Below are 22921 nucleotides of genomic sequence, written 5' to 3' on the forward strand. Positions count from 1 at the left end.
CTGGAGTGAATCATAAACTCTCTGACAGAGAATATGGATGGGGACCAGAGAAGATTCCTCTACTCTCTATTTTTGGGAAATAGTTTCCTTAATCAAAGGGAATTAAGTCTAGTAATATCAAGTATCTTTATAATATCAAATAGTCCAGGGCTAAAAAATAGATGTAGTATGTATAATCAGTCACTGTATCCAAGCACATCTTTGAATTTTCCAAACCAATGTTATGTATAATGATGGAACTATATTAATGATAATAATAAATGATTCTCTCTTGAGCAAATTACTCCATGGTAATAGTCTGCTCATCTAGGGAAGGCTAATTTCTTTCTAGGGAGGCAGTGCTGGCTCCATTTAGCAAGTCACCTTATCCAGTAAACTAAATAACATTTAATTAAACTAAATACAAAATGAAAACTAAATTAAATGAAAAAGTAAATCACTTTATAAAATCTTACTCATTATAAGGTTAGTCTAATGATATTTATTTTTTCTAACTAAGCATGTGATTTCATTATTATAGGGAATTCCCAATAAGAAAATTCCCTTCACCGATGCAGGTCAGTAGTGTTTTGCAATTGAAGTATTATAGCTTAGCCTGAGAGAAACTTTGAAGTTAAATGACTTGCATTGAATCACAACTAATCTGTATCAAAGGTAGAACCCAGGTCTTTTTTACTGAGGCTAGCTCTTTATCTGCTATGTTCTGCCTTTAATTTGTTGAATTAGTTGATAAAATAATTAAAACAATACTCTTGCATGGGAAAAATAATGTTTCAAAAATCCATATTTGGTTCTATATCTGATAAATATAAAAAGATGTGTTTTAAAAATCCAAGTTTTCAGTGGATAGAGTACAGGGAAGTCAGGAGGATGTGAGTTCAAATTTGACCTCAGATACTTTTTAGCTGTGTGACCCTTAGCAAGTTACTTAACCCTGATTGCCTCTCTCTTCTCCTCCACCCCCACACCAAAAAAAAAAAAAATCCAAGCTTGGCTCTATGCCTGTTTGGTACATTGTGCTAGACCAAATGAAATTGAAATTTTCAAAACTTTTGGATTTTATAGTCCAGACACATAAATCTCATCTTCCATAAAGGGACACAATAGCATGATAGTCTTTTTTTTTTAAATGACTCTCACGGAACTTTGGGTTTGTACATTTAGAACTTTTTAAATAAAGGGCATTCTTTAATAGAGGAAGATCCTATCATCATAGATTTAGGGACTATAGGTCCCTATAGTTATTTGTTTTTATATTAATATAATATAATACATTAATTTAAATCTTAATAATATTAATAAATATAATATATGATATATAAAATGTAATATGTAATATAAATAATAAATATAAATATATATGTATTTAGGGACTTTGGTTTGGGGCTATAGAGGCCACATTGTGGCCTCTAAGATGAGGTCTAGAGAGAGGAAGTAATTTTCCCGAGGTCACCTTGTTTGTAAGTGGCAGAACAGGGATTTGAACCTAATTCTTCAGACTTCAAATCCTCCACTCCTTTCTTCACTATATCACATTGCCAAATTCATAACTATAATGGCTAATTCCAATACCTAACTAGATGTCAGAATGTTCTGTATAGTACCTGCATCTCTAGCAGAGTCTACTGCAGTGTTGTAGGCCGAGGAATCAAAATGGTGAAAACTCTGTGACCAGTTGCTTAGATTGTTCACCATTGGAGTGGTAGCTTGGCCTACCACCATGGTCGTCTTCTCAGCTTCTGCAATGATTCGCTTTGAGTGATCCAGACGTTGTTCCGCATCCCCTGATTATGCAGACCATAAATAGTGATTTACCTTTTAGAGAAACTGGACATTTATTTGTAGAATGTTCAAATTTATTTATTGAAGGGAGAATAATTTAGTTTGGAAAGGTTTGGACCATTGAATTAAATCTCAATGTTTAAATATTAAATATCATTTAAACTAAATTTAAATATTATCATTTAAGACAGATATGTGTGTCTATGAAGGGCTACTAATCCTTCAGAGACAAAATGTAGGTTATGGCCCTGAAACTCTTAATAAGTTATGACGTTCTCTTGACAAGGTTAACTGCTTTGTCAAGGCTGATTCCTTGTTATCAAGGTTAACATTGATGAAGTCTTTGTTCTGGTACTGCTGATGTCTCCTGGATAAGGAGTATTCCAACTGACCTTTTGACACCACATTCAAGTTGATTAATTGATTCACCATCAGTTCCTACATCCTTGAACTTGGCCTTTAACAGGGAGAGCAGAAACAGACTAGATAGAACTGGACCTGCCAGAGGGCTAAGGACAAAGGCTGCAAATGGAGAATCAGACTCAGTTCCCTGGAGGAGAAGCTTGTGCATCTATGAGACCTCTCCAGGGAAGGAAGTGGTCACTGGGATGATAGTATACAGAGGCAGCTTTAGAGCAGCAAAGAGTACTTGATTCAAACTGGGAGCAATAGGAATGCAAGCCAGCAGTGGTAGAATGGCCGATGTTGACATTTTTGGACCCAGCCTTTTGTGTCTATACTGAGAGTCCATTCCTGGAAAATGCCAAGTCCCAGGATACAGCCAGTTGGACCTGGGTGGCATCAGTGTGAAGAAATGAACCTAGCCTTTTACTTTGCACTGAGACTATGAGTTATGAGACATGTTAAGGCATCCTAAATGTTTTCCCCTGTTGGGTGGCAAATGGTCAACACCAAGGTAATACTGTAAGTCAGTAGAACTGCATATGTTTCTGGGGAAGATGAGAATCAATGAAGTAAGAGGGAAAATTATTTTGACACTTTATGGACCCAGGTAAGAGTCTTTTGTGTTTTTGTAAGGTTAAATAAAGCTTGTCCTGTATTTAAAGCATCATTTTCCTGAGTGCTTACAAGGGAGCAGAGGGCCTTTCTTTTTTTGCTGTATATAGCTGGACATAAGTTCAATACTGCTGCTCCTAGGAGAGACCTTGTGTGGCTGCACAAGCCAGAAAGAATGGGATTAATGTGAAGACTGAACCTGAGTGCTATAAACTCAGAACTTTTGTTGTGAATCCTGGGTTACACAAGCATTATTACTAGATGAGGGTTTTTTTTAAAAAAAAATCTAAAATTGAACATCACATTGCTCTTTTATTATATCTAGAAATACATTTACAAAGAATCCACCGATTTCTCTAGGTTAGAAATCATAAGGGAAATGCCAGGGGCAATATGTTCCTGAGGTCTTAATATCATGAGTGTTTGAAAAACAGTTTGAAGTTCACAGAAAACCCAAATTTCTCTTTCTTAGATTGTTCTTAGGTGAGTTTTCTTTTTTCTTTCTTTTGTAATGAAACTTTCTAAAATATGGGAATCCATTTAGCTCTTCCTTCTTCTCCCTACCTCTGTTCCATGCCCCATTCTCAGTATATGGAACTCCAATGGGTTCTTATAAATCACAATCCATGTATTTGATTCAGCTGGGCAAATCTTCCTTTTCTTGTAACATGTAAAGTTGGAAACAGAGTTGTAACCCTTCCAGTGCTTGGGAATGCACTCCTGCTCTCTACCACTTATTTCCCTAAGATAACACTATAGCCTCAGATCAGGCAAGACAAATGCCAGGTTTTTTAGTATGGCTCTGTGACTTCATCCACACAATGTTAACATGATAAGAATTTGAGTGCGGAGTGTTGAAGAGACTTCTATGAACAGTTAAGGTCAAAGAAATGATGGCCAAGTTTGGGCATTCGGCATGAGCTCTAAAAAGGCTGCTACTTCCTGAAGTATTGTAGGTCCTCATTAGAATATTATCTTTCATGTGAGTTCAGTGGTTAATATGATAAACAAAAAGATAAGTCTTGCTTTTATCAATTGTCTCTTACCTCTCTCTGCTGCTTGAAGTTTCTTAATAGCTTCATTTAGCCTATTTTTCAGAACACTCTTTCGAGCCTGGGCTCCATCCACACGCTGGCTGGTGTCTGTCACAGCCTGCTCATCGCCTTTGGACAAAAAGGAGAAAAAGTTCCGATGGAGCTCAGAAATCTTAATTTAATTGAAAGCAATGACAACCATCACTACTAAACCTTGCTCTTCTCCTGCTGTGTCATCTGTGATAGCATATTTTTCATATAGATCATCTCTTTTCTGAAGGCAGAAAATATGTAAAAAATTGAGAACACACCAATTCATTGTGATAAAAACTATTTTGAAGGAGTCGACTACTTAGGACTTTGGTTGTACGTACAAAACCAAACATTAGTTCGAAGAACGTCTCAACCACAAGTTTTGATCAGCTGATCAGAATGGCCAGTCTAGACTATGGTACAGTTGGAGAAGACTTGGATGCATCAGATATCAATGTGATGTAGCCAGGCAGTGTTGATGAGTTGAATAAAGAATAGAAATAGAATGAATTTTTGGACTTTGGCATATCAGTACAGACTTTTGGTTGTAAGTTAGGACTGTCCTGAGCAAATCAAGATGGTGGTAATATTTTATTTGTACTTTTAATACAAATATTTGTAGACAACTATCATGTTTCCTGCTGAGTCCTCTTTCCTTCAATCTAAATATGCTTTCAATATTCAATATCCAATATTCAATAGCTAAATACGCTAAATATGCTAAATATGAAGTTCCTTCAGTTGATCTTTACCTATCATGGACTTAAGGCCATTCACTGTCCTGTTTGCCCTGCTCTGGACACTCTACTTTATCACTAGGGATAGGCATAAGGACTGAACTTGTGATTTCATTAGAAGGGAGGGGAGGAGAAAACTCTACCTTCTCTGTAATTTCTAGCACTGAGGCTTAAGTGATTTGCCCAGAGTTACAGAGTCCAGTTTGTCTTAAGACAAAACTTGAGTCCAACTCTTCCTAACTTTAAGGTCAATTTTTTATCTGTTGAACCACCATGTCATCTCTCTATGGACTCTCTAAGTCCCAGGCAAAGATGTGGCTGTTAACATTCAATAAAATATAGTTTCTTTATATCTCACTATGCTTCCTTTCTCCTCCTGAATGAGCCTTGCAACTTCCTTTTGCTATTAAATAATGTAAGCAGTGAATTTTAACGTTTATTAGAGTAGTCAATTGTCCTTACATGCTATGCATGCTTCTAGTAGAATTTAAACTCCTTAAGAATATGGACTTCTATTTTATTTTTTTGTTTCCGCAGAATGTAGCTCAGTGCCTGGTACATAGAAAACATTTAATAATGCTTCTTGAATGAATGAATGAGTGAATGACTACTTAGCCATGTCACCTAGTAGAAGTCATAGTCTGTACCTGTTTTTGCCATTTTAGGTGTTGTTGAGTATTTCATAGAGTGTGAGGAGTTTCTCAATAAATTCTGTTCAGAAATGTTACTTAATCTCATTGCAACTAATTTCAGCAAGCATTAATTAAATACTTGTACACACTACACTATGCTGAATGCTGGGCATAGTATGGTCCAAATGTACAATTTTTTTTCAAATAAATTTTCAGTTCTTTTACCTAACTATTTCTAATGTCAAAAGGAATCTGCTGAGGTATAGAGCTAGAGAAGAATTGGATCAACAAAGTATTTGGAGACTTTGACAGATGATGGAGAGGGTTACTCACATTTGGACACTTGTGGAAGAAAATGATTCTGAAGAAAATAGGCCTTATGAAAGAATTCTTTTAAGCGGTATGTACCATAGTGAATTAAAAAAAAAATTATAGACTATTAACTACTTGATAGAAATGGGGGAAATACATAGTTGCTAGGACACAGAGGAATATAATACTGTCATGTTAGTCTTTACAGTCAACTGCAGATCAATAAGAAATGAACAAATGTTAAACACACCATTAATTATAATGTGATAGGAAAAATAGCATTGGATTTTCCAATATTTAATTTAGGCACAACTTTTCAGGAACATACCTATTGTGTAAAGTGAGGTATACTTGTACATTTCCTCCTCCCATCACCCATCCTGAAATGCCTACTACCAAAATGAGGAGGGATCTGAAGAGGCAAGTCCATGGAATAAGGTTATAAGCCCTATTGATTGTATAAGAAGGCATATGTCATTGCTACAGAGAGATTTCTCTGGACATACAACATGGAATCCTGAAGAAATATCCTATCTTTAGTTAGTCTGTGAGAGGCTTTCAACAATGACACATTGTTGAAAGGAGGAGAAATACTTTGGGAAAGTCTATCTTCCATATTATCAAAGGGGAATGAAAACATTTAAAAAACTGTGGCAGAAAGTCTTGTGTGCCCTAGCTAATTTCATTTGATTATAGTCTTCAAACCATGGGAGAGAAAAGCAATGCAGTGATAAAAAAGCATTTGACTTCAAAATCTTTAGCTAGAAAAATCTATTCCTTTATCGCAGGATGAGCCTGATAGATGTGCAGCAAGATAACTAAATTTATACATGAAAGAAGTCAGAATTAATGATGAGATTCAAAAACATTGGCCTTTCAATTTTGATTCAGTAAAAGAACAGTTGCTTTAGAAAGATTAAATAAATAGACTATTTCAAAAACTTATTAAATACATTTGCTATTCTCTTGGACTGCAAAAAATACAAAAAAAATTGTTACAGACTTGAAAAATAAACTTTTAAAATGTGATTACGTGAAAGTTTCAAATCCTAGTCTATATTTTATGGTTTGTAGAATTGAAACTGTATTTGTAATTTTGACACACTCAAAAGGGACCTGCTCAATAGTTAACCTTTGATTAATTGATGGCATAGTCATGGACTATTAGAGTTGAAATCAACCAGCAAGTATTTATTAAGTGCTAACTTTATACCAAGCACTGTGTTAGTAATTGTGGATAAAAATACAAAAATCAAGCATCCAAACAATCAAAAGTTTTAAATTATAGTTTTTCACAGTAATGTTTTCATAGTAGTATTTGTTTCATAGCAATGTGTCATAATGGATAGATAGCTTGACTTGGAGTCAGGTAGACCTAGGTATAAATTCTGTCTCTGACACAAGCTGTGTGACCAAGACCTAATCACTTACCATCTCTGAACTTCTAAGATTTCTCTATTAAGTTATCTTATTATAAATTCAGAGATGGAAGGAACTTCACTGGTCATGGAGTGAAAATGCCCTCAGTAGGTATTTCAATGAGCATTTCACTGATGGAATCATAGATCTTTGAGGTATAAATGCTATATATTACTGAGTGATGATATAAATACAAATGAACTTAGTATCAGAATTAAAAATTAATATTTCCAGTTTTGACCAAATAACTCCATCCTATAAAGTTTTTGACCTCTTGAAATAAAACTACATAAAAATAATTTGATCTTTGCATGACAATTCAAAAGACCCTTTAGAATCTTGTAGTGCTTCAGGTTGATACATCTGATCATGAACATAAATTATGATCATGTAATATCTTGGATCAATCACAATTAGTGTTCGTAACAATGTCCAGCAGGTGAGATCCTGAAGGATCTAACAAATCATCCAAGATAGATTAAATCATATTCAATGCAATTTTATTTCAGAGTCCAAAAACTAGATGGGATGTATCAGATTTGGCCTACACCAAAAAGCTGAGATACACAAGTTAACTTGGTAACTGTGGGGCACACAGATACAAGGGGATGAGATGATTTCATGTACAGGCTGCCAGGCAAAGAGAAAGTTCAAGGTCCAAGAAATATGACTGAAATCAGTAATACAAAATTTAGGGAATATGAAGGAATTGGTACTTTGTCTAGCTCCAGCTGCTTCTCTTAAAAGTGGAAGGATAGAACCTTTTAGGTCCTGCTCCTGGTTGGGGCTCACATCCCCATTGGTCCTGGAGGAGAGTGTACCTCTACTTTCTCCTGACTCAGTCACCCCCATGAATTGCTGGTCCATGTAGGATAAGCTAATGATTTGTGGGCAAGGATGGAAATATAAGGACAGATATCTTCAATTTATGATAGATTGGAATATTCATATTCATGTGAATAGTTTTAAGGTTAAATATTGTATTCTTTGAAAATTAGTGACAATTTTAATAACTAAAATATTTTATTATCCAGAACACCCCATCCACTTATAATTCCAGATAATACAAATTATATTACATTATATTAAAAATAAATTATTTTCTTTTTCATTCATTAAATCTTATCAGGAAATTCTGATGTATTATTCTGTTTTAGTATTATTTACTCTTTAATGTTAGGATTCTGAAATGCCTTTCCAAATTCAGTAATGGTATTACAGGAAAAATCAGTAGGAAGAGAATATTTACTAGAATCTGCTGTTGCTTGCAATGTCTTGGCTTGACTGAGAAGATTTTCGCTTTCATCTTTATGGTAAGTGATCTGAGTGTCAATCCCACCTACAGCCTACAAATTAATGGGAAAAAGAGAGTGAGAATCACAGCAGAAATTTAGCTTTTCATAGCTTTGGGTGCTAGATTACACTCTAATTCACCGAGACACCCTTCACCAAATTCTTCCAACTCTGTTTTCACAGCTCAGACTAAGGTCAGATGTGACTATGAGAAAATAAGTCCCTTGATGTTTCTAAGTTTCCCCCTCCCTGAGCACCCCCTTCTCCCACTTAAGTACTTTTCAAGGATAGCTCAATAAAGAGTAGACATCTGATCTACAAGATTGACCTGTTCTTTGTACTGTTTTCTCCATGGACTTAGATCAAACCATTTTGGGGGGGGGAATATGATATTTGATGACTATGATCTACCATCACTTGAATAGCACACTTTCAAAAACCATACATTTCAAACCTAAATATCAGAAATAAAACCGATCTTTACTCTTTCATTTTCCCCTTGACCTTCCCTGACCTGCCCCCGTTTCTGCCTCCTTCTTCCTCTTCTTCACCTCCCTACCCTTTTGGCATGTGCATCTAAGAAGCAGACAATCTGAAGCAGAGCCAGAAGACTTACATCATTGACTCTGTCTGTAATGCTCAAGGCTAGTACTGCAGATTCGTTGGCCTCATGGACATAGTTGATGATGTTTTCATAGACATTTGATGCATCTAGTGCCTTCTGTACTAACCCATTAGTATCCAATCTGTGCAGACTCCTGTGAAAAAGATGGAGGAAAAAACGTGTTTTTCATTTTTATTATTTCTCCTTCCTACTTCCTACTTCAATCAATCAATCAATCAGAAAAGCATTTATTAACCACTTACAAGGTGCCAGGCACTGTGCTAAGTCCTGGGGATATATTGAAAGGCCAAATGTTCTAATTGGGGAGACAATATTAAAAGGTACATACAAGATATGTAGAGTAACGGGAAGGTAATCTTAAAAAGGAAGACTATTAGCTTGGGGATGTGAAGGGTTGTGATTGAAAAAGCCCTCCTTATAAAATAGGGATATTTAAATTTTTTCTTTCTTAAAGGTAGCAGATTTGCTTCTCTATTTTTATTTTTGAATGCATATTTCCTAACAGTGATTTCTTGAGCCATTTCTTTTCTTTAGGTGCAATTATATGTCTGTAGCCTTTTTCTGCTGGTATCACTATTCAATTGAGGCTGCTACTATGTGCCAAACACAATCTCTGCCTTTGTGGAACTGACTTTCTAATAGAGGGAGGCCATACAGATAGGAGGTTACAGCTGCAAGTTGGATGAAAAGTCCCAGTGGTCATTAGAATGTTGCCCCAAAACAGGTGGAAATGCATTTCCATTGAGAAAATCAGATCTGTTTGTTGAACCAAATGGTTCAACAAGACAAAGCCTTCAGCAGCTCTAGATGCTCAAGAGATGGGGGCTATGGCACCCATAAAGGCAGTTACCGGGCCCCATCTCCACAAGGATTGCTCCTCTGGATAATGGCTTCAGGCATAGGTTTATAAGCAAGCACAGGCAGTAGTCTATGGGGGTGGGAAGGAGTGCTATTCCTGGGACTCTTGGTTTGCCTGCCTGTTGGTGGCATTGGGTGAGGGGGACATCATCTAAGACCACTCATTAACGTCATTTGCAAGCATATTTCTCTCTTGTTATGATTTAATATTTATTTGCTCTGTTTTTTGCCTTTTTAATATTGATCAAGTATTGTTAAACAAAATAATGACTGTGATTGTAGTGATTAAGGAATCTTGCATGATTTTAATGTGTACTGAGGAGTACCTTGTTGAAGTAGTCTTTAAAGTTGTGTCTTTCTCTAATGTGGTCAGATTTTTTAAAAAAATCTGAATAAACAATGAACAGTAGAATCTTAGAGTTGTTATGCCTCCAATTATGTAACAATGGAAAAGTGATCTATTATTGAAAATTGTTTGTAAAATCTCTTCTCATCTCATATATTCATCAAGGATTCTTCCACATATGCAGACTCTTTTAATAAAAGTTTTATGGAAATCAGGAAATAAGCATATGGGTCAGTAGTTGCTGATGTTATCAGATTGCCTTTTTTTGAGGTAATAAAATAATTTGTGATAGTTTCCCATTCATTTATATTCTTCTCTTCTTTGAATGATCTTGAAAATGGATCTTGGATGCTTTTTATCTGTGATGCATTCAACATGGGTTTCTTGAGTATATATTTGATCAGAAACAGATAATCTTTCCAATTTTGTCGTCTTACATGCCATTTCTATTTCCTTATAATGCACATTTGGTGAATCGCTGATGATGTGAATAGATTGTTATAGAAATGCTGGGAAGTCTGTTCCATTTTTTTGTCACTTTGTTCTTTCTTCAATTTCATCCAGAAATGTCCTTGGGATGAGCTATTTAACTGGACCTCATTCATACTAACACAATACATCACACTGACTCTTATAAAAGACCAATAAAATGGGCAAAAATATGGTGCACACGTGTAGTAGAATGACCCTGTTTGATTATGATTGTAACTATGAATAATTTTAAAACTCGCTTATATTTTATATTAAAAAACTTTCAGGTTTACAAAGCATTTCCCTCCCAGCAGCTCCTGTGAGGGATATAATACATATGTAATTATTTCAAGTTTACAGATAAGGGAGCTGAGTCTCAGAGAGATAAAGAGACTTGCCTACAGTCACAATAAGTATCAAATGTGAGTTGAACTTAGTTCTCTGGATTTTTCCCACTACATGATAGTTGTCTGTTTTCTTTGTGTGTGTGTATGTGTGTCAATGTTTATAATGTTCTAGGTCCATGTAATTTTTCATCTCTCCCTTTTCAAATTGTCATGTATACTCTTCTCTGTTTATATGTTGTATATCTCTATGCTCCATTATTTTGTATTATTTTGTCTTTATATCAAGAGAACCTAGTAGAGTACCTTGAATATAATTTGTTGTGGTTATTCAATTGTTGTGTCTGACTCTTTGTGAACTCATTTGGGATGGATTTTCCTGGGAAAGATATTGGAGTGGCTTGCCATTTCCTTCTCCAGCTCATTTTACACATGAGGAAACTAAGGCAAATCAGGCTAAGTGATTTGCCTAGGGTCACACAGCTGGTAAAAGTCCGAGGCCAAATTTGGGCTCAGGAAGATGAGTCTTCCTGATTCCAGGCCCAGCATTCTATCTTTTGTGCCATTTAGCTGCCCCCCTTAAACATAATAGCTTCATAAATGATTCTTGCATATCATTGGGATGCTTGATTTAATCAGAGACAGACACCAAATGCACATTAATAATAGATAATGATGGTGATAGTTTTGTTTTCTTGAAAGTGGACATTTCTCAATGTATTCTCTGCTGCACATAATCACATACTGTGCTCATTTGATAAATGTTGAATCATATTCATAACTATAAATGTAGATGTATCTCTTACACAATACACAAATGCTCTGTGGTTTCTTTAGCAGAGAAAGATTCTCTACCAACAGAAATAACACAGAGCTAAACCCATCTATGAACTAGTATATAATTCCTCAGGAGTTTTCTAAGGCTCATAGAAGTTAAATGACCCAGCTAGTATTGGAGTTAGAGTTTTGAACCTATGTCTTTCTGACACCCAGCCACGTACTCTATCAATCACATCTTACTGCCTCTTCTTAGAGTCACAAATATCATATATTCTGGCTATGATTATTAGATTATTATATTGTGGATCACATTAGAAATGATATACTTCATGGAAGTTTTTAATAACTTCCCTGGAATCTTGCTATTTACTAAAAGACAAAGAGATAGGGATTGCACCTATGATTTCATCAGTACATGGAACTTCCAGTGAAGAGACTTCCCAAATAATTTATATCAGCACCTTCTCTGTAAAGTATAATCATAGAGGGCTGCCTAGAGCAGCCTAGAGAGGTTATGTGACATTCTAAGGATCACCTGGCCACTAATGTCAGGGCTAGGACACCTCTGATATACTCACTGCAAAGCAGGTTTTTTTTTTTAAAGATAGGTCCTTTATGTTCCCTATATGAGAAGCTAGTCACTAAAATAACTAAAGAATCCCATAGGATGGACCTCATAAACAGCATTATAATGTTTTTTTCTCCTAATTGTAAGCTTCTCAAGATTAGGAACTATTTTATTTCATTTCCATCTTTATATCCTCAGGGCTTGGGGCATGTAGGTGGCACAGTGGATAGAGTGCTGGGACTAGAGTCAGGAAGACTCATCTTCCTGAGTTCAAAATTTAACCCTGTTTGCCTCAGTTTCCTCATCTGTAAAATGAACTGGAGAAGGAAATGGCAATTGCCTCAGTGTCCTTGCCAAAAAAAACCCCATATGGGGTCACAAAGAGTTGAACATGACCAAAACAACTGAACAACAATTCCTAGCATAGTGCCTTATACATTGTAAGTCTATGATAACTATTCATTGAATTTACTTAAAATCTTCCAATATAGTAGCAACAACACTATCAGAAATCCTTTAAAAAATGTTCTCTGTGTAAATAAACTAAATGCAATATTTCTCAAAACTAAGATATTACTTAAAAAGATTTGTGTACCCTACCCTGGAATGATCTGAAAGTCCGAAGGGTTAAAAATGAAAGGAAAATAAAACCGGAAAACACTTAAAATTCTTGATAATAGTTGGTTTAAGAGTTGGTGAAGATGTAAAAACCAACATTGTTTCTTGTTTTATCCATCAGTTTTACTTTTCTTATTTATAATGTCTAGTTTTCAGGTTCTCTCTATAATGTTCTCAATGTTTTTCTGTTGCTTCAGGTTCATAAAGTCAATTCCAATTCTATTCTTAAAATTTAGTTAACATTTATTGATTGCCCAAAGGGTACAAGGCACTCTATGAGGTGCTATGAGGAAAATTGTCAATTGATTTTCTCTTAATAGGTGTTAAAATCAAATAGTTCCTGCTAGGCATAGTTGAATGGCTCTAGTACTTACTAGAAGTCAGTTTCATTTCTAATTCCCAATTAGCTTCACTTAACATCTTAGATATGGAAAGTTAACCTCTTTGTATAAAAGGTATGGCTGATAAGAGGATAAGAACATATGAAAGTACTTGATGTCTTTAGAGAAAATATTTTACATAGTATGTCCTGGTCTAACATTGGTGAGAGCAAGAAATTACCTATTTAGCTCATCAGCCTGTTGCTGAAGGTCCTGTGCATGCTCTACAGCCCGCTGGACCAAGTCGTGATCGAGGGTAGTCAAATTAGAGAATTTGTCTTGTAGCTCTTTTTTGGCTCCATCTATTTCTGCATAAATTCCTGATGCATTCTAAAAAAATATCAAGATGAACATTAATAAGAAAATATATTTAATAGAACTTCAAAATTATTACTCTTAGGAAATGCCCCTCCCTTAAAAAAATAACAACCAAGCATCATCCTCTCAAATTTGAAGAGCAATTAAGTTTATCTCTGAGAATATATGTGGGACCAAGGTATTCTAAAAAAAAATCAACAACAACAACAACACTGTTCTCTGTTATATTCTAGTTTTTCTGTACCACACTGTGCATTCTCTACTTTCTGAATGATGCAAAAAGGGCACTATAATATTTAATAAAAGTTTGATGAAAATGAAATTGACCATTAAATATAAGTTCTGAAAACCTGAAATTGGATCATTTGTTTAAAATTATCTTATTTTTGGTCTTTTCTTTTCATTGACTCTTATTAGACATTTAGTAGGGGTATTTTCTTTCTTATGATTGGGCATCGCTTATGAAAAAGTTATCCAACTCAAAAAGGTTTGATCTAAATTTTATAAGTATAAAAAGTAGCTCACATGTTTCCCCATTTCTGATTAGCTACATTTAAGATAACGTTTCATGTCAGAAACAGTTGAAAGCTGCTTAAAATAAATTTCATGGTGGCATAGTTGACAACATTGTTTTAATATTTAATAATTCTTTAATAATGTGAGCCTTATTGAAACTAAAAATCCACCTTGATTAAAGATGATCCATAAGGTAGACAATAAAATGATTTGAAAAGTGAAAACTCCAATCACAAATTTCAGAGTTGAAAAACACTTCAGTGCCTGTCTAGTTCAACATATATCTGGAAAAGAATTCTTTCCACAGCATACCTCAAATTTTTTAATGCAGCCTTTTATTAAAGACCCTCAGTGAAGGAGACCCCTTTTAGTTTCTGAGGTAGCCCATCCTATATTTGGATAGATCTACGTATTAATAATACTATTGTAGTTAATTAAGTTAAGGGAATGGTGATCAAGGTTGTTCAACCACTCTTATTTGCTCCTTTATGCTACTGTCTTCTTGCCCACACAATTTGTTTCTTCTTGGGGTGGGAAGTAGTATCAAAGAATCTGTAATTCTCTCTTTATTGTTAGCTCTAAGCCCCCAGCCAGGGACAGAACTTCTGGCAAAGTGGCTGTGTTAGAGCCATCTCTGTCCATTCTGTAGGTATATTTTCCCTACAACTTGCTCTTCTCAACTATATTTCCAAAAACATACCCTACCATGAAATACTAATTGTCAACACTATTTATAAAGATGTAAATATTTAAAACATATAAGGTAGACATACTTTTACCAAGACCAGAGAAAAAATGCTTCAAAGGGAGAAAGCAAATACAGAATTACCTTCTTGGGTGGTTTGTAGTCTGAGAAGTAGTTCAGCCATATAACTTCTACTTCAAATACCTCATGCCTAGTTTATTCAAACAGCAAGACTCCTAGATGGCTGACCCCTTTCTTTGCTTCTTGCTGCTGTCCTAGCTCCAGGTGCCTTTCTTCAGCTCCATACGTCTTTTTGTAAGTCAGGAGCTAAATCTCTCTTTGAGTCTCTTTCCTGGACTCAGTGAACTGGCTTGTAAAAGCCATAGATGGCTATGCCACCTACAGGCATAGCCAATCATTCTTCCTCATCTGGAAATTAACTCAAAGGACTAATTTGTATCTAAAGGGATCTTCAGATACTCTTGCAAAGTTGCATTTATATAGTTCACCATCTCATTTTCTATCCCTTTTCTGTGATAAGCTCTGCCAACTTTCTTATCTTATTATTATTGATAGTAACAATGAAAATAACCAACATTTATATAGTTCTTTAAGGTTTTCAAAGCATTTTACAAACATTATCTCATTGGGTATTCACAACCCTGTGAAGCAGATGTTATTATTATTTTCATTTTATAAATCATAGGACCATAGATTTAGAGTTGGAAGGGACTTTAGAGGTCATGCAAGCCAACACCTTCATTTTACTGATGAAGAAACGGATTATGAGAGAGGTTAAGGGATTTTCCAAAAGTCACAAACAAAGCCAGTAAGCATCTGAGGTAGGAATCAAACCTGAGTCTCCCAGACTCCAATTCCAGTGTTTTCTCCATGTCACAGACTGTGGTTTCTAGGTACTGATTCTAGTTTTGCCCTTTGGGGACAAACAGAACAAGTTTAATCTCTTTTCCAGATGATAGTCCTTCAAACCTGGGAGAAGGCTATTATGTTCCTTCTAAACCTGCTCTTTATCAGGTTAAAAACAACCAATTCCTTCAAGTGATTCTCACTCGGCACTTCATCAAGCTGGTTGTTTTCCAGATGATTAATCAGTGTCCCTTTAAAAATGTGGCACCCAGAATTGTACACAATATTTGAGATGCAATCTGACCAGTAATCAGTTAATTTGTTTTTTATCAGAATATTAACTAATCAGGTTTTAATTTAATTGTCTTCCCTGGTCTGAGTTACCCAGTTTTTCAAGTGTGTAATCACATACTGAGTTGACCCAGGTAGTTAGTTACCTTAATGACATCACTTAGTTCAGAAATGGTCAGACGAGGAATTTCCAGAGATTCAGCAGATTCACTCAAAGAAGTGTTCACCACCTCTACCTGTTCTTTGACTCTTTCATGTTGTTTCTGGGCAGAGAGAATATGGGAAAGAGGAAGAAAAAATGTTTTTTTTTTCAAATTAAGTAAATACACCCAAAAGTAGGAGTTAGAGCTTTTGATAGGAATTTGTATTCTTGTGATATCAAGCAATGCAAAGGAAACACTAGAATACAAATATAGATTTGATTTCTTATTAAGCGATATTATGTAGTACAATGGATTGAGGGCACTAAATATATAGAAAGTATAAATGTTAAGTCCTAATTGCTTCCATTTTTCAATGCATATATCAAATACTAACCTTAATTAATGTATATCCAAAATATATATATACTTTATATATAATTATATGTACATGTATATAGTTAGTATGAAATGCTAATTTTAAATAGAGCATATATAAAGTACTAACTTCAAGTAAAATACTGTCTTAATTGAAAATTACAAATATTTCTATCATTTAAAAGCTGGTTTGTCCAATTCTATTCTTGCTCCAAGTACTCTGTGAGTTCTTCCTAATATCAATGGATGCTTAATAGCTCATTTTTTATCTAGCCTTAATCACTGATTGGTTGTTACCTCAGTCAAACTAAGATCTGTTAAAGACCTTAGCTTAAAAAGACCAAGCTCTCTCACTGTATTCAGGGTCATCTCCAGTAGTCCTGATCTTTATCTTGTCACTGGACCCAGATGGCTCCAGAGGAGAAAGCTAGGCTGGTGACTTTGCACAGCCCTCCCTCACTTAAATCCAATTCACTTGCATGTCACGGCATCATCTTCCTGATGTCATGGTCCTCTTTGAGAATGAAGGACAAACAACGACAACAACCAGTTTTGGGATGCTCAATAAGCATATGGAAAGGGAAGTCACAAAGATAGTAAATAGAACAATAAAGCAGCCAAATCACATGGACTTTCCAGAAGGCTTGGTAGTATTGATTCAATTAGAGTTTTCAGAGCAAAGATGGAAAGCAGAGGGATGGTTTGGAGGAGAAGGGAAGGTATAAGTAGCAGGGTAGAGAATGGCCTGGTGAAGAAACTACATGATAATAGGGACGACAGAGCTGAGTTACTTAGCTCCCTTCAGGCATGGTCTCTTTAAATCTGGTGCTGAAAGGGTTAAGACTTAATAGTCAGTGAGTTGAACTTTGGACTGAATTCTAAAAGTGAAAAGTCAAATATTTATTATACATTTGGTCACAGTGAAGAATAAGAAATTGTTTTGGAAATGACAATTTTAATTGGAGTAGGAAGCCCTTAAGTTAAAACTTATTCACAAAGGCACCATTCCAGACCAGAGAACATTAGCACCTCTGCAGGATAACTAGCCATTTGCTGTCTTCCAGGCTGTCTTCCCTTCCATTTTTCTCTACAGAGCCATCTCTGATTAAATGAAAATGTAATGTGGGTCTCCACTTATTAAGCAAATAGCTGGTCAACAAAACAGACAAAATGTCTCCCTTCCCTCCCCTCCCCCCACCCCTTCATCTCAATTCCACTACCACCACCATAAATAGAGGGCATTCTTTGTTTGTCCACTTCCCTTAGGAAAGGTGCTGCATTGCTGCAAGTTTATATCAGACATATACAGTTTTGTCATCGTAGGAGCTCAATCAGTACCAGCCTATGATGACAGAAAGATAATCCATTTCACTCTAAGCTCCACAGGGACTGTCTTTTATATTTGTAATCCTAGAGTTTAGCACAGTACCTGGCATATACTAAGCACTTCCTTCCTTCCTTCCTTCCTTCCTTCCTTCCTTCCTTCCTTCCTTCCTTCCTTCCTTCCTTCTTTCCTTCCTTCCTTCCTTCCTTCCTTTATTTCTCTTTTTCTTTCTTTCCTTCTTTCTTTCTCTTTCTCTCTTTCTTCTCTCTCCGTCCCTTCCTTCCCTTTCCTCTTTCCTTTCTCCCTCCTTCCCTTTCTCCTTTCCTTTCCCTTCCCTTTCCTTCCCTTCCCTTCCCTTCCTTTTCCTCCTCCCTCCCTCCTTTCCTTCTTCCCTCTCTTCCTTCCTTCCTAACTCCAGTGCATTGTTACTGTTCTTAACTACTGCATGAATTAATCACTTAATACATGCTTATTGACTAACTCATTGATTGACAAGGAAGGGAGTAGAAACAAGTAATTGAAAGCACAGTTTGCTGCTGTCTGGGCTATTTGCATGACTTAGCTCTTTTAGGGCAGTTTCCCTTGGATGACAGTCTGAAATGGGACTTTGAAGAAATATTTGTGGTTAATTTTCTAAAGTAGATAGTTGATCTATTAATTCTAACTGTAGGTTATAGCATAATATTAACAGTCCTGAATAAGTAATCCTATAGGAGGCTTGATCAATTTTTCAAGTTGGTAAATAATTTTTTTTTCAGATTTTCATATAGCATTAAACAAATAGATAAGACTCACAGGGAACTTCTGGGTGACGAAACTCTTTCTGCCAGTGTCAACTGATACCTTTGCAACTTATTTGCAACTCTTACAGAGTTACCCAAGTGACTTGCCCTAGGTCACACAGTCAAAATATATCAAAATGAGGACTTGATGCCAGAACTTCCTGGCTTCAAGGCTGACTTGCTACTCATTATGCCGCCTGTACCTCTCTTCAGTATTAAACAAAGAGCACTGAAATGACAATGCCCTCATGAAGAAATTTGTATCCTCTTTAAAGAAGCAGAAAGCAATGAAGAAAAAAATGAAGTTAATACTTGCATATTACAGCACAATTACTCTCATGTTAAGCATGTTTCAGGCTTTATTCCACACATGGGAGGAGCGGTTTGCTGGTTTTGCTAAGAAACTATAAGAATGATGGGAAACCGGCACAAAGGGAAATTCTATTTATGAGAATTCTTACACTTTCCAAAGACCAGTTTCTAAATGTTAATACTAAAGCATTATTCACCATCACTTGCCATTTACCCTTGAAGGCAATGACCAGGAGAGATGAAAAACATATTGAGATTTTCTATTGTGCTGATACTATTTGTGTACATCAAGCAGAGTACAGTACAAAATTATTCTTGGTGCATACTGAAGCAACATTGTTGAAGAGGCACACAAGCAGAAATCTTGTCATTCTTGTCTCTGTTACTTTGTCACTCATTAGTGTCATTCTTTGAGAACACATGAAGTGTGCTGTCCTACAGGACAGGCACAAGTAAAATAAAGGAATGTAAGGCATTCAGGTCTGCTTTGTAAACATTGTGAAGTCAAATTTAGTTACAACCAAAGCAAACTAATTTAAATTAATTAATTAGAAAATAGCTGGCCTTTTTTTAGTGAAGAGTCTTAACTGTGCTAGTTTTTCTAAGAAATGGAATTTTTCTGATTTAAGTATCTAAAATACCTCAAAGAGGCTAACAAAGTATTATATAAACCTGCTTGATAGATACCAATGCTTTCATCCATTCATTCATTCACTCACTCATTCATTTATTCATTCAATAAGCATTTATTAAGTGCCTGTTAGATATCAGACACTGTGAAAAGCACTGGGTATACAAAAAAAAAATAGCTCCTTCCCGTAAGAAACCTATATTTTAGTTTACATAAAAGCCTTTCCTGACATTCTGTGCAATTAGTATAGCAATTGCGTGTGAATAAGTACTCAAGGATGCTTTAGTCCTTCAAGAAATAGTTATTGAACACCTACTCAAAAGATGCATAAGATATAAGGTCTCTGCCATAGAGGACCTCGCAATCTAGTAGAAAAGTTATTAACACAAATTACTATGATATGGAGATAGTATATGGCAAGCAGCAGATGAATGGTACCAACGAAAGGTTATAGGAGTGAGTAAGTGATAAGAATCACTTTTAGTGGGATAATTGAGAATAGTCATTATTAGAGAAGGAAACACTTGAATTGGATGTGGAAGAAGGATATGTACAATTTACATAGGCAGAGATGGAGCCGGGTAACATTGCAAGGAGAAGAAATGATTTGAACCATGATTCAGAGGTAAAGAAGTATGATGTATGTTTCTGGAATGGCCAGTATTCCAGATTTAACTCAATAAACATTTATTAAGTGTCTACTGTATGTCATTTCTCACAGCAGGTGCTGGGAATACAAAGACAAAATTGAAAGCAGAGTGTGCTCTCAAGGTTTGGAAGAGGTATTTGGCCAGAGTAAAGTTAGAAGAGGAGTGAGGAGTGAGGCTGTTGTGTTGGCTGTTGGCCTCACAGAACTGGTCTTCATTACTTTCCCTTTTATTGTCAATGAAGAACACAGGGAATGAATAAATGGGTATTGGGTTGATCTTGCTGCTGCTATGTCATACAAGCAGCATATTTCAAAAGAGGTAGCAAGATACAGTAATAAAGCTGTGACAGTAGATCCAGCCTAGCACCCTGGTTATCTGAATTATATCAATGGGTTTATTCCTGGCTCTTCTTACACAAAAGAAGATGCCGGTAGTGATAGTGTTTAACTCAGCTGTCTAGTTGACTAGCATTTGTTAGTGTCTACCCTGTGCCAGGCACTATGCTAACCACTGGGGGTACAAAAGCAAAAACAACAACCACAACAACACAACAACAAAAAAAACCCTTCTCCTTTACTCTCTAGGAGCTCATATATTAATGGGGGAGACACCACACAAACAACCATGTACAAACAAGCTACATACAAGATAAAGTAGGGGTGATCTCAGAGGGAAGGCACTAAGATTAAGGACTGGAAGAGGCTTCCTACAGAAGGCAGGATTTTAGCTAAGATTTCGTAAGCATTTATATAATGCTTTAAGGAGTTCAAAGCATTTTAAAAATACCTCATTTTATGCATTTACTAGGGAATGCTAGTTTTGACAAAAATTATGTATACATATGTGCATATATGCACACACACATTCAGATATACTTGCTTAGTAGTTTCAGTCATGTTCGACTCTTCATGACCCTATTTGGGGTTCTCTTGGCAGAGATACTAGAGAGGTTTACCACTTTCTTGTCTGGTTCATTTTACAGTTGAGGAAACAGGCAAACAGGGTTAAGTGACTCGCCCAGGGTCACACAGTAAGTGTCTGAGGTCATATTTGAACTCAGGTCTTCCTGAATCCAGGTCTGGCACTTTATCCACTGTACCACCTAACTGCCCTTCCATATATACACATACACATATACACACATATCTATATATCTATATCTATATCGGTACATACATATTTACTTAGAAAGGAAAAGAAAAACATTGACATTAGTAACATTACTAGCCACACTTCTCTATAATATTGTCTGCTTTTAGTTCCATTTATTTATTTCCAAAGGATTATCAGGGTAGTTAAGGGTTCAAACAGTTATTGTTGTCAGGGTTCTATTGTACCTCGTTGTCCCGTAGTCTGGCAGTATTGGCCCTGTTCATATCCTCAGCATCTCTGACTCGGTCAAGAGACTCATCCAGTGACTCCTGAAGTTCTGACAACTTGGCATCATAGTCATCAAGCTGCTCTAATACAACAGGAAACAGCGACCTTGTATCATTGTGAAGCCGTTGCCAGTTTTCAGCGAGGGACAACACTGAGAAAAATTATAAGAAGAAACTAAGTTTGTTCCTTCCATTGTATCTAGTGTTTAGAAAAAAAAATCAACTTGCAAGAATGTTTATTCAAGGATCCTCTACAGAGCAAAGACTTCAGCAATCTCTTGATGATTAGTGGTTCGTTAAGGTGGGGTGTATTAGAAGATTAAATTCAGGTCTTTCTACTTAATGTAGAAGTCATGATAAGCCATTTCCATTCAGACCGATTGGGTATTTTTGGTCTGTCCAGTTTTGCCATAATGACAGAGATCAGTCTCATATTCTTCTCTGGCTCAATTTCAAGATTCATATGCTTGATCCAACCCATCCTTCATACCACTCTCAAATTTTTCTAATTCATGCTTGAATCTGGTTGTGCCATGCCTCTACTCGACCCTCGTATGGTTCCCTCTTGCCTTCCAAGATTAGCATTTTGTCCTGGATTTGTGTCCTGGATCCATTACTTTACTAAACTTTGGGACCATGGTAAGTCACTTAATCTGTCTGGGTCTCAGTTTGCTCATTAGTAGGGATAATAATATCTGTCCTGGATATTTTATAGGCTTGCATGGAACAAATAAGATATGTATGTTCATAAGATAGTTTATAAACTTTAAATATTATATAAATGTTAGTTATTTTTGTTATGGGTTAAGGTAATAATGGTATTTGGAAGGGTTTGGGAATATTTACATAGCAAAGAGTTAGGAAGAACATAATTGTTCCTAAACATGTATACTTTGATCTAGAAATAAGCTACCAAGTTGAGGATTTGAATATTTCTTCTATCTTGGTAATTATTTTTACATGGAAATAATCCCTTTTAAAATATGCTAATTACTTATTCTATGTCAACTATTTACCATATTTATTTAATTATATGGAAGAATAAGCATTATTATGATTTTTAGTGGTGGAATTATAGAGAGCTAGTTGGCTGGCAACACACTAAAAAGAAGGGGTAAAACAATGTTGTTAGCCATCTTTTTTCTGTTGGATTTAGCAGCGAAAGCTTACTCTCTATGTCGGATCCTAACCATCAAGATTTTGTTACGTAATAGAGAGAAAAAATCTTTGAAGAGACTTATAGTACATTTTTATGCTTTATATAAAATAAGATTGGTAAAATGCTAACTGGACCGTTTGGTGAAGTAGAAGGGACACAGATTTGGGGTCAGGAGACCTGGGTTCAAATCTTGGCTTTTTTGACCATAATTATATGTCATTGGGCTAGTCACTAAAACTC

General features: G+C 35.8%; 1 protein-coding gene across 3 annotated transcripts in view; it reads right to left on the reverse strand.

The window, feature by feature from the left end:
* The window catches only part of LAMA4 (laminin subunit alpha 4), a 188198-nt gene that overhangs the window by 48535 nt on the left and 116742 nt on the right, over nucleotides 1-22921 (reverse strand). For all 3 annotated transcript variants that reach the window (XM_027848621.1, XM_027848619.1, XM_027848620.1), the window contains 7 exons: nucleotides 21481-21674; nucleotides 16073-16189; nucleotides 13431-13579; nucleotides 8876-9017; nucleotides 8216-8312; nucleotides 3846-3962; nucleotides 1605-1784 (listed from right to left, as the gene is read on the reverse strand). In XM_027848621.1, the coding sequence (XP_027704422.1) occupies nucleotides 1605-1784; nucleotides 3846-3962; nucleotides 8216-8312; nucleotides 8876-9017; nucleotides 13431-13579; nucleotides 16073-16189; nucleotides 21481-21674 (996 nt within the window). The remainder of the gene's footprint in view (nucleotides 1-1604; nucleotides 1785-3845; nucleotides 3963-8215; nucleotides 8313-8875; nucleotides 9018-13430; nucleotides 13580-16072; nucleotides 16190-21480; nucleotides 21675-22921) is intronic.

This window comes from Vombatus ursinus, unplaced genomic scaffold (assembly GCF_900497805.2).
Source record: "Vombatus ursinus unplaced genomic scaffold, bare-nosed wombat genome assembly UNPS02006779.1, whole genome shotgun sequence".
Classification (NCBI taxonomy): Eukaryota; Metazoa; Chordata; class Mammalia; order Diprotodontia; family Vombatidae; genus Vombatus; species Vombatus ursinus.